We start from the raw sequence: 16,509 nt of genomic DNA, 5'->3' as shown, positions 1-16,509 counted from the left end.
TAGACTTGATCAACCTAATAGGGGATAATAATTTGGGAATTAGGGCTCGCAATAGGAATATTGGGGTTTTGATTCTGAAAGGGGATAATAATTTATGCATGCTCTAGGGATAGACTTGTGTGAGTTGCAGTCGTTTGATTTATCGTGATTAATGCTTAATTTCATGCGGGGTTGCTAAGGGATTAGGATTCCAATTGAATTAAAGGGTTAGATTGCCAAGGGATTGGGATTTAACTAATTATTTTAGATGGTAATTTGTCTGAGTTATTAAATTGAATGAACGTTGTCAATCAATCCAAAGTTTAAAGTGGGGATCATATAGTGCGTGTACCTTAGCTGCAATGCTTTTTATTATTCTCTCAAAAATTCAAACTTTACCATTTCTATTTGAATTGAAAATTATATTTTAAATTTCTGTCTTTATTTTACCATCAATTCATAATTTACCAAAAACAACCGAGTTTCCAATTTAAGGGGACTGGTTATTGTAGTACTTGGTTTATAATCCCTGTGGAGACGATACTCTACTTATTCATTATATTACTTGTGCGATCGGTATACTTGACGGAGAGCATCACCTCCCCACTCCCCTCCTGAGTGGAGCCTATAAATACCATCTCATATCACACAAGAAGGGCATCGAATGATCACCTCATGAGTCGTTACCTTGTCCACATTGAAAGCCATTACACTCGCTTAACACCCACCCCTTTTTTTTCACATAGCACCTAGGATTGCCTTTCACAGCTTTTGTCTATACCACCTCTATGAAGGATACCCCTGTAGTGATCGCAAATTCGCAATATTTATCCAGGTTACATACTTGGTTCTCACGTCATACCAACGGTTCATTATCCATTTTGCCCCTATAAAAAGAATCACTACCAAACTCTATATTATTGTATTCCTACTCATCTTTCTAAATTTCTTGAGATGGAAATTTCATATTGTAATGCTTTTTTTTATCCAACTTCACAGTAAATTATATATTGTTAAATTTATTACAATATTAAAGCAAATAATCAAACATATATTACATGTTCAAACCCTTAATTTCATCAGAATATGTAGAATTCAATTTAAATTGAACTCTTTTTATTTTAACTCAATCGACTCCTCAATTATTTGAATTTTTTTCTCGATTTTCCTGTTTTATTTGTGGTTAATTTGCTTCTCATTTGTGCATATTTACTCATATATTTGAGTGTAATGTTGGTGAATATTATACATCAATAGACCATTCTACTTCTTAATATATTAATATTTTTTCCAACATTTTTATTTTCTCTGTTACCTATCTCTGACTCTTTTTATATTTTAATTTTTGAACCCAGAATGAAAATATATTTACATATAAATTGATTATTTAAATAATCTTTAACTTTATTTATTAAATTTAAGATAGTAATACATTTATCAAACTCAAGTCAAGTCAGTTTTATTAAAGATATACAAATTTGTAAGAAGAAAAATAATTGTTCTAAGTTAAGTGTTTATTCTTGTTAACAATGTTGTGAATATTATCTTATTAGAAGATCAAAATTAGTCGATAACTTGCAGTTTTCATTGTAATTTTTCTCTTAACATCGTTGAAATAAAAAAAATTAAGTTGTAAAATAAATATTACAGTGTAAATTTTTTATCTCTACAATAATTCCTTTTATAAGGGAAACATAGACAGTTTAATTTATTTATTAACGTAATTAGAATAGAAGGTGAATTGATGGAAAAAAACCATAAGGGACTTACAAAAAAGAAAAAAAAAATAAGGGATAAATGATAAAAAAAAATAACAATAAGATAGTTAGTGATTCTAAAGAAAACCATAAAAGGGTTTTTAAACTTTTCCCAATAATAAATACTGAAAATTTTGTCAACTTAAAGGCCCTATTCATTAACTTTACTAGCTTAATAAAAGTAAAAATTATAGAACTAAATTGTATAAAACTCACCCTAAGTTTGCTTATACTTTCAAATCTTCCCTTGTTTCAATTTTTTTTTAGGAAAAGCCTTTCCAATAGATACATTTCAACGAAGATCCTCAAATGACTGGAGGTAAATGACTTGTTTCAAAAACAACAAAAGAAAAACACCCCTCGGTCAGAAAATTTCAAGATCAATATAATTTGCTCAGAAAAAGTTACAACACTTTGATTTGAATACATTGAGCAAAAATATAAGATTTGAGTAACTCTTCAGCATCATATACATGAATGAATTACCCCTTCCTTTTAACTGGTGCTATTGTCTCTGAGACAACACCCAGCCACTCTCCCTATTGGAAAGGAAGGAATAATTTTTCATTTTCAAGTAAATATTCTCCTCATATGAAATTTTCTTTGAAGGAGAAAAATAAAATGAGATACTATCATGTAACCTACCAATCAAGTAAGTTTAGTTTCAAATTTCAATAGCTAACAGGAAAAAATTTTAGAAACGACAAAGACTTTTTTTAAGAATTAATCTGTTTAATATAGGCAGATTGCCTGTCTTCAATGAAACTCCTTATGCTTGCCGCATCACCATGCATGACAACTTTCCCATCTTCCATGTAAATGGCACCATCTGCATGCTCTAGTTCTTCCAAACGATGGGTGACCCATAATGCTGTAACTTCTGCAGAGGTATCCAGAGAGTTCCTTACAGCTTTGATAACCCCGACCTTAAAAGAAAAAAATGCAAATCATCTATCAAAAAGTGTTGGTCTTACACCAAAATTATCTAATACTAATATGAACAGATTCAACTGTAGGCACAAAAAGTGAAGTCACATGTTAATAGCATGCTTAGAATAAGAAGGCCAATATGTTCAGATGTAAGAAAGATACAATAGACACTGCCTCAGTGGCATTGTTCTCTGTCAGTGTGCATATGATATGTCACATGCAGCATATAAAAGGCCTACAAAAAGAAAATGATAATGAAAAAAAGAAGGGTTCGCTTTTTCTACGGTCAATGTAGATAACTTAACTACATTGAGCCCAAAACGACGTCGTTTTGAGGCAGAAATCAAGGTATTTTTGTAATTATAACTTATTTCAGAGTTATAATAGTCTTTTTATTATAATTTTTTTATTTTTCAACCCAAAGCAACGTCGTTTTGAGAGCAAATATTTATAACTTATCTACATTCACCGTAGAAACATTAAAGCCAAAAGAAAGAAAGAAAGAACATTGATTTCAGCTAGTATTTTGTAGACGGTAAAAATTCCTTGCTTCCTTCCATTTCTACATCTCAATCTTCATGCTTTTTCAATAAACATGACATCATAAAACACATATCACAATTCATAGATCACCTGGTCAGTTTCATCTAAGAAAGTTGTGAGTTCATCCAACAACAGAACTTTACAAGCTTCTGCTAGAGCACCAGCAATGGCAACCCTCTGCTTCTGACCACCACTAAGTGCTTGTACAGATCTCTGAATATTGCAACAAAAGAAAAGTTCATTTCTTAAATAATTCACGCATTTGTTGTAGTGTTCAAGGTTATCGTTCATAATACCTTCATGTAGTCAGACAAGCCTACAGCATGCAAAGCTCTTGACACCCTAGATCTTACTTCATCATTGGTCAAATTAAACTTACCAAGACCAAATGCAACGTCAGAATCTACTGTAGGCATCACAACCTGCAACAAATGTAATGCTTCACACTTGACAGACTTATTATACATACATCCTACATACACATTCAAGCTGCAAAATTTTGGTGGATCTTTTTCAGTGGTTATAGATTGATAACAAAATCAAGTTTTTACTTTCATATTTTGTGAACAAATTTTATTTTATTGCAATAGTTGTATCCAAACTGCAAACATTAAGAAAATATTTAAATGGAGATTAGATTTAAGTATATTTTAGAAAGATAAGTAATAAAATGATCAAATTCATAAGAAAGCACTATTGCCAACAAAACTCTAGTTATTCATTAGAGTGAGTGAATAGATCATGCTCTGACATGAAGGAAAACTGTAGAAGGAAAAATATGGAGAAGATCTGACAACATGGCATGCATTAAACAAAAAATAGTCCTCCCTCTTTTGCCTTCTCACTACATTTAAATATAGAATTGGAAAGAAGAGATTATAGGACAAGGTAGATCATATTTTCCTTTGCATAGGAATCCACAAAACTTAAACATGCAGTATGTTGTGCTTGGCTTAAAAAAAAAAAAAAAATCCTTTACAGAGGCCTCTTTATTGATACTTTGGTTCGCTCAGCTTACATAGTAACTTTTCAACTAAATATTTCTTAAAAGTGTGTATAGTCTATCCAAACCTAAACATCATTGTTAACAACAAAAAACAGAATCGAAAAGCTAAGCATCACTTGTTACCCTTTGAGATGCAAAGGTAAAAGAAGGCATGCTTATACAGAACAAACAATTTAAGAAAATCAAGCAACAATAATCAAATATCAAATCTCAAATCTAGATTGCTAACAGGATACTAGTTGTAGTCAGGACAGTGGCAATGGCAGCAAGATCTATGGAAATAGTGACAGCTGATGGGAATGTTTTCAAGAAATTTTTTTTTTTTTTCAGAAAAAAAAAAGGTATACGGAAAGATTGGAAAATGCCTCAAAATTTGCTCGAAAAATTGAGTATGAGACGTTGCAGCATTAACTTATTCTTCCATCACAAAAAATATGGTATAAAAAATGAACTTTTATATCAATTTTTTTTTATCAAATAGCTATATTTTAGAAGTAAGAGGGCAAACCTAGAGTAATGATAAAGCTGTTCTTTTGTGACGAAAGGTCACGTGTTCGAATCCGGAAACAGCCTTTTTCACAAATATATAAGAGTAAGGCTACGTACAAGGATTGACCTCACCCCATCCTCCTTAGTTCTAATGGGGAGTGGTGTTTTTTTTTTTAACTACATTTTAGAAGCTCTTTACAAATAGAGTCTACATACAGCATAGTAACGGAAGCAAGATAACTGAATATTAAAACTTGAAATTTCTTTTTCTCCTCACATTAACTTGGCTTATATTTTCTGAGGTCCCTATCTCTGAATTTAAATTTTGTAAACTCTCATCAAATGATAGCGATGAATCAAGTAGCACTAAAAAAATAATATTTCAAACAAAGAAAGAACCTGATGATCTGGATTCTGGAAAACAAAACTTTTAGGCTCATTCACAGACACTGTTCCCGAAGTTGGACTCAAGAGACCAGCCAAAATCTGCACATACCGCTCATGTTTACACAGCAAGATATTACTAGAAAACAAGAACTCTTACTTTCACTCACACAATGTAACAGTGTCTCTCATAGTACCTTCAAGAGAGTAGATTTTCCACACCCATTGGGTCCAAGAAGCATCCAGAACTGGCCAGTGGGAATGCGAAGTGAACAATCCCGAAGAACTGGCACAGCCTTTGCTTGCCTTGTGGTGAATGAAAAATTCAGATTATGGCCTTCAATTGCAATATTCTCGACTCTATTGCTCCTGAAAACCCCAACACAAGGAAAAAAAAAAGCTAAGACTTGAGCCAAAACTGTTTGAGAAAATGCCTAACTGAAAAGTTAAAATAAATAAATAATAATAAAAACTTAAGGTGAACCTGATGGCTGTGGTGGAAACTTTAGTATAAACAGGAGGGACAACACGCTCAGGGAAGCGAGCAAGACAAGGGAGATTCATAGTATTAATATATGTATTTTTTAATATGTAGAAATTTCTTCTTTTTATTATTTGTTTTATTAGCGTTACCACCTCATAGTTTGTTATAAGAAACTTTGACAATTGATAGGATATATAGATGTAAAAGCTCCTGTGCAAAATAACAAAAAAAAACCTCCCGTGCATTTTACGTGCAGTGCATGATTCAAATATCACTTTTACTTAAAATAAATAAATAAATAAATACATATATTAATACATAGCTTTTCTTCTCTCTCTTTTTATAAAATTCTTGTAGGTACTGAATGGACATTTGTATTCTTCTTGATGACATGGCATGCTTTGAATGAGCGAGGAGTGTCATCTTCTTATCTTTAGTGTATGTAATAAATATATGTGACAGTGAACACGGTGTCTCAATTCATGTTCATGGCGTTCTCTTTAACTCTCTACAACATCTCTTTCCCTCGTCTTTCTCACACCCCACAAGCTTTGAGAAAAAAACATGTTCATTTCCCATTGATTCGTGCAGTACAAGGTGGTGAAGAACCAGACACTCCACAAACTAAGAGTGAAGGCTCCCCTAATGCTCAGTCTGCAAGTGCTGCTCCTAAGACTCCAAAGAAACCTGTCTATTCCAGTGAGTCAAATAATTATTGATCAGAACTTTTCTTTTCATTTAAGAGACTAAAAGTTCCATTTGATCTTTATTTTTTATTTTTTTTTATGGACAGTGAAGAAAGGTCAGATTGTGAGGGTGGACAAGGAGAAATATCTCAATAGCATTAATGTAAGAAAGGAACGAATTTTGTACTCCCATTTCACATATTCCTTGGGATTTATTTTCGTTTCAATTATAATGATTTGAACTGGGAACACTGACATGTGCGAGATTACTGTAACAGTATCTTTCTGTTGGGCACCCACCTTATTATAAAGGATTAGATTACATCTATGAAGACCGTGGTGAGGTAAATAACAAAATATGTCAAACTAGTTTCGCATGCAGCAGCTCTGTTCTGTGTCATCACATTTTATGTAACTGAAAGCATGTAACTCTTCTAGGTCCTGGATATGCGTATATTTGATACAGGAGAGCATGCACTGGTAAGTAACTTACATCTCTCTCATTCTGGATTCATCTAATACTGATTTTATTTTTTGTTAAAAAGAAAAGAAAGAAAGAGTCAGTCCAATGTTTTTCTTATAAATACAGTAGTCAAATCTACATCTTTTTATAATGCCAATGATGTTATGTAGGTCAAGCAAAGCTAAACCAAAAGCAACTAATGGCATGAAATATTTTGTACTTAATTCGAATTATGGAAAAAATTGTGAATTGTTACAATTTTAATGTTTTATTCTGACCAAAACCCTTGCTTAATTGATAGGTTGCCTGGGTAGGGGTCCCCACTGCTCCAGCTTGGCTTCCTACATACATGCTTATCAAGGTACAATTTAACTTGTTCCGATGGCTACTACTGTCTAATAGTATCCATTTGTTTAATTGAACTTTCGGACTTGTGACTGGTTATTTTGTATCTAACAAAACATTGATAACGCCCTTCTGCTAAGTAGCAGATGATTGCCTTGCCTGGTCCAATTGTAACTGAAATCTGACGTAAATTGGCCATCTTTCTCTACAAATATATGACTCGTTTCTTTTCATTTTAGCTGCTTTTGAAGTGTCAAAGTTACCTCCTTTCTTTTTCCCTTGCAGTCAGAGAAGCTCAATTATGAGAGGCTATGACATCCAGTTGGGGCAGAGAACTATGCTAAATAGATAAATAATACATTATTTTTTTCTGATGTCTGTATGAGAGTATGATTCAAAGCTTGGTTTGAAACACCATCTCAGACTCTACCCCATTTTTAGTCTAGCTGCGTGTGATCACTTCAAATGGCTCATGTCAATGATTTGGGACAATCATTACTGCCACCCAGCATAAGTTTTTCGGTGATGACTATCATTGTATTTGTGCTTCACTATTTTTAATAAATATAAGGTCAAAACTCTGATACACTGCAAGAGAAATTATCAACAAATTGATGATATTACGTATGAAAATCAATATGCAAATACACTTCATTTGCACATTAGGTAAAGAAAAGCAGTAAAACAAAATGTTTTTGTTAGTACTGATTGCTGCAATACAGCTTATTGTCCATGTCAAAACAGTAGAATGAATCTCTTCACTCAAATTGCACAATTGATTCATTGAAGCACCTGAACCATGCGACAGTTAATCAAGAAAGAAAGCAGAAATACAACAATGCTGAGTTTAGCTACGGACCGCTTCTATGGCTTTTAAAGCTTGCCATTTGACTTCGCTGCTCTGTCAGGCCTCAACCTGGTGTTTATATGCAGTACTTTAGAAACAATTATTTGAATTGCCATAATACCATAGAGCTCTTCAACATTCTAATTCCTTCGTATGAAGCATCTTTTGATGCATCTCTTATTCAAAGAGAAAAGAACGACTATAACTTGTTACAGTTGGCAACACTTCTACAGTGCTTCTGCAAATTCTTCCCTTCCACATTGCTGCTGCTTGTCAAATACTCTTGCAACATAGATGGTAGTTTGAAAAAGAGTAAGGTAAAATAAATTCTTGTAAAATCTTAAGAATCAAATCTAACTGAAGAAAAGCAAGATTAATAATCAAATCCCCTCTTGGCACGTTTATTGGAATTCATAAGATCCACTAAGGAAGGAAGAGGTTGCGGCACAGGAACATTCATTGACCTGTACAACTTTCTGACACTTTCACTCAAACCTGAAGATCCAACATTTAAATAAGAGGCACTCTTATGAACTCTTGTGTCTTCCTGAACCTCAGATTGCTGATACTTCTTCACTATATGTAAATCTTCCTTTCCTTCGGGTGACCTCTCGCATTTCACTTCAGTATCCTCCACGAAGTCCAAGAATTCTTGTCGCCCATCACTCGAAACCGTTTGAGGAGGGACATCAACAGGCAAAATATTACACCCTCCTCGAGAAAAACCAACATCTTGGAGACTGAGCCTTGCTCTTCCAAATAATGTGACAGGAAAGCTTTTGCCTGGAAGAGACAATTCTTCTGTTGCTTTAGCGTCCGTGGACTGTTTGACTGGTGATTTAGTTTGTGCACAAGACTGAGGGGTACCTTCAAGCACAGGATAACAGCTTACAGATTTGACCAATGCATCAACATCATCAGAAGTTTCCGCAGTCATATCCAGAAGCTTCCACATAGAGTTATTGAGTGCTAATTTAGTGTTAAAACAGTGTTTCTTAACATAATCCAGCTCCATAGCCCTGCAGCTGCTAGGGGTTGTTGAAACAACCCACCTAGGTGCAAGAAGTTGAAGTGCCCATTCCAATTCTTCCTTGGATGAGTGCATTGAGTAACAGACATGCCAAACACCAAACGGATCCTTAATTGCTTCATTCATCCTCTTTTTTCTAGTGTTTTTAATATCTGAGAACTCTTCTTCACAAGCATACCACTGTGCAGAAGGACGGACAATGAGAGGCTGAGGTTGGAGAGTTGCCTTGGCCTCAACCAGCTTCGCTTGTGCTCTTTCATATAGTCTTGGAGATCCATCAAACAAATGGAAACGAGAAGATGGATCTTCACAAAGGATTTCAGGCACGGTAAGTGCTAGGTTCTTGTAACATTCTAGATTTTTGGCTTTATCAACATATACCTTGGATCCAAATGTTTGGGACACATTAACAAGGATCTCTTCCTGACCCAGCACATCGCAGGTTAGATACACTGTTGATGCATCAGGATGCTTCCATATACAATTAACAACCTGCTTCATAGTTACATAAGCTGAACTTTGAGATGGAATTATCGGTATTCATAAAGATTAATGATATTGCAGAATGATGGATTCAATTTATTAATAATAATAAAAAAAAACTCAGCAATATGAACCTTGATACATCGAAAGTTTGGAACTGCTACAAGTAAAAGTATAAATGTAGTAGGCTGGGGTTAAAGAACCCATCTGTTATTCAAGTTTCAACACACATACATAAAAATGTGTATTGGCAACTGGAAATAGTTCAGGTTGAAAGCGTTAAATATGAAGCTGGGAATTAAATGATATTGTTATTTATACCTAACTGTTATATATACAAAATGCCCATAACATACATTGTCATACAACGAACACGTAAGCTATTCAAGATACTCAGATAAAAATCATGTCCTTAAAATACAATGTTGAGCTCACAATAAGATACTAATCATTAAACATTCTTCAACGAGTTCTGCTTCCATAAAGCATGCCAAATGAATATTTACAATCGCATATCAAGAGCTTATTAAGTTAATACTATTTTTATACCGAGGAAGGAATATTTAGCTCAAGCTTTACACAAGTAACCAGCTTATCCCCAGGACAATATAAACAACCAAGGTCAGTACCTAAATCACACATTTCCTTCTAGTGCAAATTAAACACAACAGAAAAAAGGTTAAGGGGCTTTAGGGTGTGCTTTATGTAAGTGAAAAAGAGGGAAAAAGGTACCTGACCTGTTGAATAGAGGATTGCTTGCTAGGCATCCCCTGAGAGAAATTACCAAAAGTACAATCCAAGAAAACACAATCAAGAGGACAGCGTGGCTTTTTTCCCTTCTTCCCAACAAACTTATAAGGTAAGTTGTTCAGACACTCAGGAGTGAGCCTGCAATCTCCTGTGTGCAGAATGTCACCAAATTTGCCTTCAAACAAGAACATCACAGCCCCTGAAGAATATAAAACAAAATGCATTCCAAACAAAAGAGAACGAATGAATCTTTGTCCTCATAAATAAATCCAATTAAACACAGAATATATTAACAAAAATTGAATAATTCATTGAAATAAATTATAACTAATGAAAAAATACCAGGGCAGTGATTGGCGTCGAAAGCGGTGACAGTGAAGTCCCCAGCAGGATCATCGATGATCAAGGATTGACCAACCTCAATTCCCAGAAACAAGGAAGCATCAAGCTGCAACAACAACAACAACAACAACAACAAGAAGAAGAAGCTATCGAGATTGAGACGCATGAGAAGGGGCGAAAAATGAAAGAAAAGAAAAATAAGAGAGTCGAATAGACCTGGGGGAATTGTTGAAGGATTAGGGTTTTGGTGAGAAGTGTAGAGTAAATTGGGAAAGAAGAATGGGAAGTGATGGAAGAGGAATGGTCTTTGTGGGCATGTGTGAGGAAATGGTGCCTCTTAGTACTCTTCGATGATGGACTCCATGTGTCCACCGAGAAAGGTAGTCCCTTCGGCATTTCGATCGGCATCTTCTCTTCTCTTACTCTTAACTATCGTTATCATCATCAACCCCGAAATGTGGTTTTGGTTAGGGATTGAATCAATTAACGAACGAAATTGACGAATACAAATTCCTCTCACCGCCATGGAGGGAAAGAAAACTCCAAAGTTCAAACTCGTTCTGGTTTTAGAAACTTTTGGTAATGATTCTGTGCATCGCAAATTTTGTGTAATGACGAATAAGCGTGTGTGACGTGGAGAACCTTCTACGGCTGTTGCGGAGCAACAAGCGGCTATTTGTCGGAGACAAATTGGGCTTTGTAGGCTTCCGGGAATCGGTAAGATATTATAACAATCAATTAATGTTATTATAAATAGAGTAAAGACCCAAATTGGTCCTTGACAAAAAATGCGGTGGCCAAATTAGTCCCTAAGAAAAATAAACTCAAAAAAAAGTCCCCAACAATGTCAAACAGGTCCCACGTTAGTCCTTCTGTCAAATGAAAATTGACGGAGTGAGTGACGGTGCTGATGTGTCACGTTAAGTGACATGCGGTTGCCCACGTGGAGTGGTTGGACGACGTCATTTGGTACAAACTCAGCCACTTGGACAACCCTTTTTTCAAAAACCCAATTTTGCCCCTCACCTAACCGTTGGACACTTTACTTGTTCCCGCTCTTCTAACATCGACACTTCATCGTTGAGAAGGAAGGAAGAAGACCGTCCATTAAACCCTGGTGCTTGCGTTCAGAATATTGCCAACTTTTTCCAGAATCGAAGGGAACCAGTGGAAGAAATAAGGGCCATATTTGGATACTTTGTGAGGCTGAGCATTCCGTTGAAAAAGGTATGAGTATTTATAAGTTGAAACTTTTTTATATTGTTGTTTGTCATCCTTTGTTTAATGTTTGTGGTCCCCATGTCGTTCCCCTTTGTTTAATGCTTGTTTTTGTCTGCACGAAGTGGAACTTTGTGGTCCATGTTTCCATTTAGGGTTTTGTTTTAAAAGAAAGTAACAACCAGGTGGTGTGGTCCCTGCCATGGTTGACCCATTTAAAAATATTTAAAAACCCCATGTTAATCGTTGGAATACATGTCTGCATCCATAAAAAAGGTTGCTTTTTTATTGCTTTGTATTGTTTAACACTTTCAAAGTCTGTGGCTTCATGGTTTAATGATAGGATTGGTTTTTTGGTTTTGACAGATGTCCGAATACATAGTTATTGTCTATCATCACGGTGGTATGTTTATCAGAGATGAAGATGGAGTGATGACCTATATATATGGAAGGGTGGACTCATTGCCGGAGATGGACATTGACTACTGCAATATTCGTGACCTTGACACCCTGTTTAAGCAATATGGGTATGAAAAATACAAGAGGATGATGTGGCTACAGCCTGGGGTACCCGATTTGGATCTGGGGCTGAGACCTCTTAGTACAGATTCAGATGTGTGTGCTATGTGTGAGGCTGCTTTAGGGAATGGCAATGAGATACATGTCTACTTTGAGGGCTGCATCTCAATTCCCCAGTTTGCTTCACCTACACATGACAGTGAAGAGGATAATATCATTAATTCAGCACATAATGACGACCATGAAAAGGTTGATGATGGGGTCGGTTCACATGAAGGTTGTGCACAAGGTGATGTTGGGGTCAAAGAAAATGAAGACCATGCACAGGCTGCTGATGACCTTGGTGCACAAGGTGATGATGGGATGAATTTGGATGAAGACCATGCACGGGCTGCTGATGACCTGAATGCAGAAGGTGATGATGGGATCAATTCGGACCATGATGAAGACAGTGCAGATGATGGGTCTGAAGAAGACAATGCAGATGATGACCATGCTACCTCACACTCAGATTCATATGAGAGTGCAGAGGATGAGGTTTACAAGCCTCCCCCACCTGGTGTTGAGGATGATTCAGAAGATGATGATGATGATATGTCAGTGCCAATTGTAGAGAAAGAAAGGCCTGCAAAACAGACCCCAAGGAGGAAGGCAGTCAAGAAGGATGCCCCAATACAAGACTCTGAATCTGAAGAAGTTGATGAAGAGGAAGCCATGATGTCATTTGAGGAAGAAGGGTATACCTATCTGTCCGAGGAGTTGAGGACTCCTCCTTCAAGTGATGATGATGAGAATGTTAGACCTGTTATTCCAAAGTTCAATGAGCAAGCTTCTTTTGGGCATGTCTATTTAGAACTTGGTATGGAGTTTATGAATCTGGACCAATTTAAGGGTGCAGTAAAAGATTACAATATCAGTCTTGGTAGGAACTTCGTATGGGTTAAGAATGACAAGGTGAGAGTAAGGGCCAAATGCAGTGTAGAAGACTGTGAATGGATGGTGTATTGTGCCTGGAACAGTAAGCAAAGCACATTCCAAGTTAAGACTTTTAAAGAGACTCATACATGTTGTAGAGTCTTCAAGAATAAAAGGGCTACAAGAGATTGAGTGGCCAAGAAATTGGAGCAGAGAATAGTAACACAACCCAAGATGACAAGGACAGAGGCATTTGAGCACATGAAGGAGGAATACAATGTGCATTTGGATCTGAAGAAAGTAAGTAAGGCTTTGAAAAAAGCAAAGGGGACCATTGAAGGTTGTGAAAAGGAGCAATATGGAAGATTAAGGGAATATTTGTCAGAACTATTGAGGAGCAACCCTGGCTCCAGTTGCAAATTGCAAGTCACCCCCCAACCTATTCCACAAGCATTGCCAATATTTGACAGAATGTACATCTGCCTTGATGCTTGTAAGAAGGGATTCAAAGCTGGATGCAGGCCCTTAATTGGGTTGGATGGATGCTTTCTGAAGGGCTATTATGGAGGTCAATTATTGAGTGCTGTGGGTGAAGATGCAAACAAACAATTTTATGTGATTGCATATGTCGTGGTTGATAGTGAGACGAAGGACAATTGGAAGTGGTTTCTGACATTATTACAGGAAGATTTAGGGGACAATGCAGTATTTGGTTGGAACTTCATCTCGGATCAACAGAAGGTAAGGTTTTTTTGGTTGTGCTTCCAATTATTTATTTCATATAGAATTGTCATACTTAATTGTATTTTGGTTGTTAATGAATATTTTGTCATAGTCCTGTTGTTGATGAAGCTGTCCTTAGTAATTCTGTTTGATGATGTTAATGAATATTTTGGATTGCCAAGTTTGTCCTGTTTGTTCTGGTTGCTGTCATTGATGACCATGTAGTATTCTGTTTGCTGTCCTTCGTATGTGTGTTCTGGTATGTGTGTTATGTGTTGTTGTCATTGCCTTGCTGTTAATGAATATTTGCAAGCAAGCTTCTGCCATTACCATTGCTGTCATGGATCTTATTGAATAATGTGGATTGTTTACAATTTTTTCATGTCTGTTGCTGCCAATGTCATGCAGTATCTGGTTTCTGAAATCATGTGGTATGTGTGTTGTGTTTGCCTTATCTAATGATGTTTAATAACCTTAACTAGTCCCCCATAAATATCATCGAGGTCCATTTTAGTCCTTGTTATTTAACATAAGGGACCATTTTGGTCCCTAACAATATTATCGGGGGTACAAATTGGTCCCTACAACAGTTCTTTTAATATGGTCACCTAAAAATCCAGCACTGTAAATTCCCCTTATACATGCTAATATTATTCATGCTGATTTGAGATTGTATTTTAATTTTTATTCACTGTCATTCACATACAGGGACTTGTCCCAGCCTTAAAGGAAATTATGCCAGGTTCACACCACAGGTTCTGTGTACAACATGTATGGAAGAACTTCATCAAGCAATGGAAGGATAAAGAGACAAGAGGAATTGTATGGGAATGTGCTAGATGCACCATTGTTCCCCAATTTGAGAAGGTAATGCAAAGGTTGAAGACTCTAAATGAACCAGCTTGGAAGTATCTTGACAATATACACCCTTCAGCATGGGTTAAAGCCTATTACAGTCACTGGCCTAAATGTGACAACATCACGAATAATATGGCTGAGGTGTGGAATGCAAAGATTGTCAATTATAGGGACAAACCTATAATGACATTGTGTGAGGAATTGAGGTGCTACATAATGCGAAGGATGGCAGCACACAAGAGGATTCTACAAACCTTTAGGGGTAAGATAGCACCGGCATAACAGAAGAAGCTGGACCAGTTGAAGGTTGCAAGAAATTCTTGGACACCAACATGGACTGGAAACTTGGTCCAAGATCTGTATGAAGTTTCTGGAAAGGGTCAACGTGTTGGGGTGAATTTAACTCAGCAAACTTGCAGCTGTAATGTGTGGCAGCTGACTGGATTGCCTTGTGAACATGTCATTGCTGCCATTGCACACAAGAATGAACCTGTGGAAAATCATGTTCACCAATGGCTAACAGTGGATGCTTTGCATGCCACTTATGAACACACTCTGAACCCAGTCAATTCCCAACAATATTGGCCAACTTGTGATGCCCCAAAACCACTTCCTCCACACTTGAAAAGGCCTATTGGACGTCCAAAAAAGCATCGCAAGAAGGATCCAACTGAAGAGCTTATGAAGACCAACAAGAAGCTTAAGAAGACTTACACAGTTCAATGCTCCAAGTGTGGTCAGACTGGTCATTATGCCAAGACATGTAAGGTACCTGCTGGTGGATCAAAGAAAAAAACTAAACCGGTTAATGTTGAAGTTGGCCAGTTAAGGTCAGTTGAAGAGATCCTCATCAGCATGGGTCAGGGCCCTCCACCAGAGACAAGCAGCCAGCATGCACCAAATGCAGCTGAACCAAGAGCCAGCAGCCCACCACCATGCAATCCTGCTGAGGCAGTGACCAGTGAGACAGCAGCTGCAGCTAGCAGTGGCACCAGAGCCAGATTCATGAGCTTCATGACTACACCAGGACTCAGGCCACCTAGGCCAGCCCCACATAGCTGAACATGAATTGTAATCACTGACATTAGGCCAGTTCGAATGTCTTAGGAGGCATTTTTTTTGTTATTAGGCCATTAGCTTGGAATTGTAATTAGGCAAGTTTTTTTGGTTTACATTGGTTTTGGCCCTGTTTAAATTATTCACCAATGACTTTTTTTTGTATGCCTCTGGTTATGGCCACATTAAGTATGAACACTTTGTTTTTTGGGAATACATAGTGTTCCTACTTAATGGTTTATTATGTCAGTGCCAATTGTAAGTACACAGTCATGATATCAATGAAATATGCTTTATGGATTACTAAATCTCTTATGTCATTACTAGTTTGGAATTGCTGTCATTGATGTGAAATGATTGGAAGATTATGTCAGTTTGGTTACTATCTGTATTCACTGTCATGATTGTTTTCTATACTGTCAAACAGTACTACTTTTTGATTTATTGCTTGTCTTGTTACAATATTTGTATGCTGTGTCATTTTGGGGTCATGTGTAAACATACCTGAATTCTGGGTTCCCTTTTATGCCTTATAAGTCCCCCACAATTTGGGTCGAGGACCATTTTAGTCCCTGTAATTTTTTCCTATTGGACAAATAGGTCCCTAACAAATTAGTCAGACAAAATTAGTGCCTGTAACACATGACAGTAAGACACATGACAGTAAGACCAAAGGGGCACCAAAAGCTGTTACCACAGCAG

The 16,509-nt window shown here is 36.5% G+C and overlaps 4 protein-coding genes across 5 annotated transcripts; 2 read left to right on the top strand and 2 right to left on the bottom strand.

Moving 5' to 3' along the window:
- Positions 1 to 2,191: 2,191 nt before the first annotated feature.
- LOC133311297 (ABC transporter I family member 10) lies at positions 2,192 to 5,744 on the bottom strand. Its single transcript, XM_061512324.1, has 6 exons — positions 5,573 to 5,744; positions 5,286 to 5,457; positions 5,104 to 5,190; positions 3,506 to 3,631; positions 3,300 to 3,422; positions 2,192 to 2,662 (listed from the first exon to the last, which is right to left on the bottom strand). Exons 1-6 carry the CDS (start codon positions 5,650 to 5,652, stop codon positions 2,453 to 2,455), a joined length of 798 nt encoding a protein of 265 aa, XP_061368308.1. The 5' UTR covers positions 5,653 to 5,744; the 3' UTR covers positions 2,192 to 2,452.
- Positions 5,745 to 6,008: 264 nt separating this feature from the next.
- LOC133311295 (NAD(P)H-quinone oxidoreductase subunit O, chloroplastic) lies at positions 6,009 to 7,683 on the top strand. Its single transcript, XM_061512323.1, has 6 exons — positions 6,009 to 6,271; positions 6,366 to 6,421; positions 6,537 to 6,602; positions 6,697 to 6,738; positions 7,023 to 7,082; positions 7,352 to 7,683. Exons 1-6 carry the CDS (start codon positions 6,055 to 6,057, stop codon positions 7,379 to 7,381), a joined length of 471 nt encoding a protein of 156 aa, XP_061368307.1. The 5' UTR covers positions 6,009 to 6,054; the 3' UTR covers positions 7,382 to 7,683.
- Positions 7,684 to 7,775: 92 nt separating this feature from the next.
- LOC133311294 (uncharacterized) lies at positions 7,776 to 11,065 on the bottom strand. 2 transcript variants are annotated; one of them, XM_061512321.1, is made up of 4 exons: positions 10,735 to 11,065; positions 10,471 to 10,624; positions 10,164 to 10,375; positions 7,776 to 9,435 (listed from the first exon to the last, which is right to left on the bottom strand). In XM_061512321.1, the coding sequence occupies exons 1-4, from the start codon at positions 10,924 to 10,926 to the stop codon at positions 8,287 to 8,289; spliced, it is 1,707 nt and encodes a 568-aa protein (XP_061368305.1). In that variant the 5' UTR covers positions 10,927 to 11,065; the 3' UTR covers positions 7,776 to 8,286. The 2 variants fall into 2 exon arrangements, with proteins under 2 accessions (XP_061368305.1, XP_061368306.1); XM_061512322.1 differs by having other exon boundaries at positions 10,519 to 10,624.
- A 2,339-nt stretch (positions 11,066 to 13,404) lies between these two features.
- LOC133311292 (uncharacterized) lies at positions 13,405 to 15,813 on the top strand. The gene is made up of 3 exons (XM_061512319.1): positions 13,405 to 13,911; positions 14,602 to 14,892; positions 15,037 to 15,813. Exons 1-3 carry the CDS (start codon positions 13,405 to 13,407, stop codon positions 15,811 to 15,813), a joined length of 1,575 nt encoding a protein of 524 aa, XP_061368303.1.
- The last annotated feature ends 696 nt before the right edge of the window (positions 15,814 to 16,509 follow it).

Source organism: Gastrolobium bilobum, unplaced genomic scaffold, assembly GCF_033153095.1.
Source record: "Gastrolobium bilobum isolate Gb01-03AN ecotype WA unplaced genomic scaffold, APGP_CSIRO_Gbil_v1 utg15862, whole genome shotgun sequence".
NCBI classification, from domain to species: Eukaryota; Viridiplantae; Streptophyta; class Magnoliopsida; order Fabales; family Fabaceae; genus Gastrolobium; species Gastrolobium bilobum.
The sequence above is the reverse complement of the archived record's forward strand: the minus strand, read 5'-3'. Positions and strand labels throughout refer to the sequence as shown.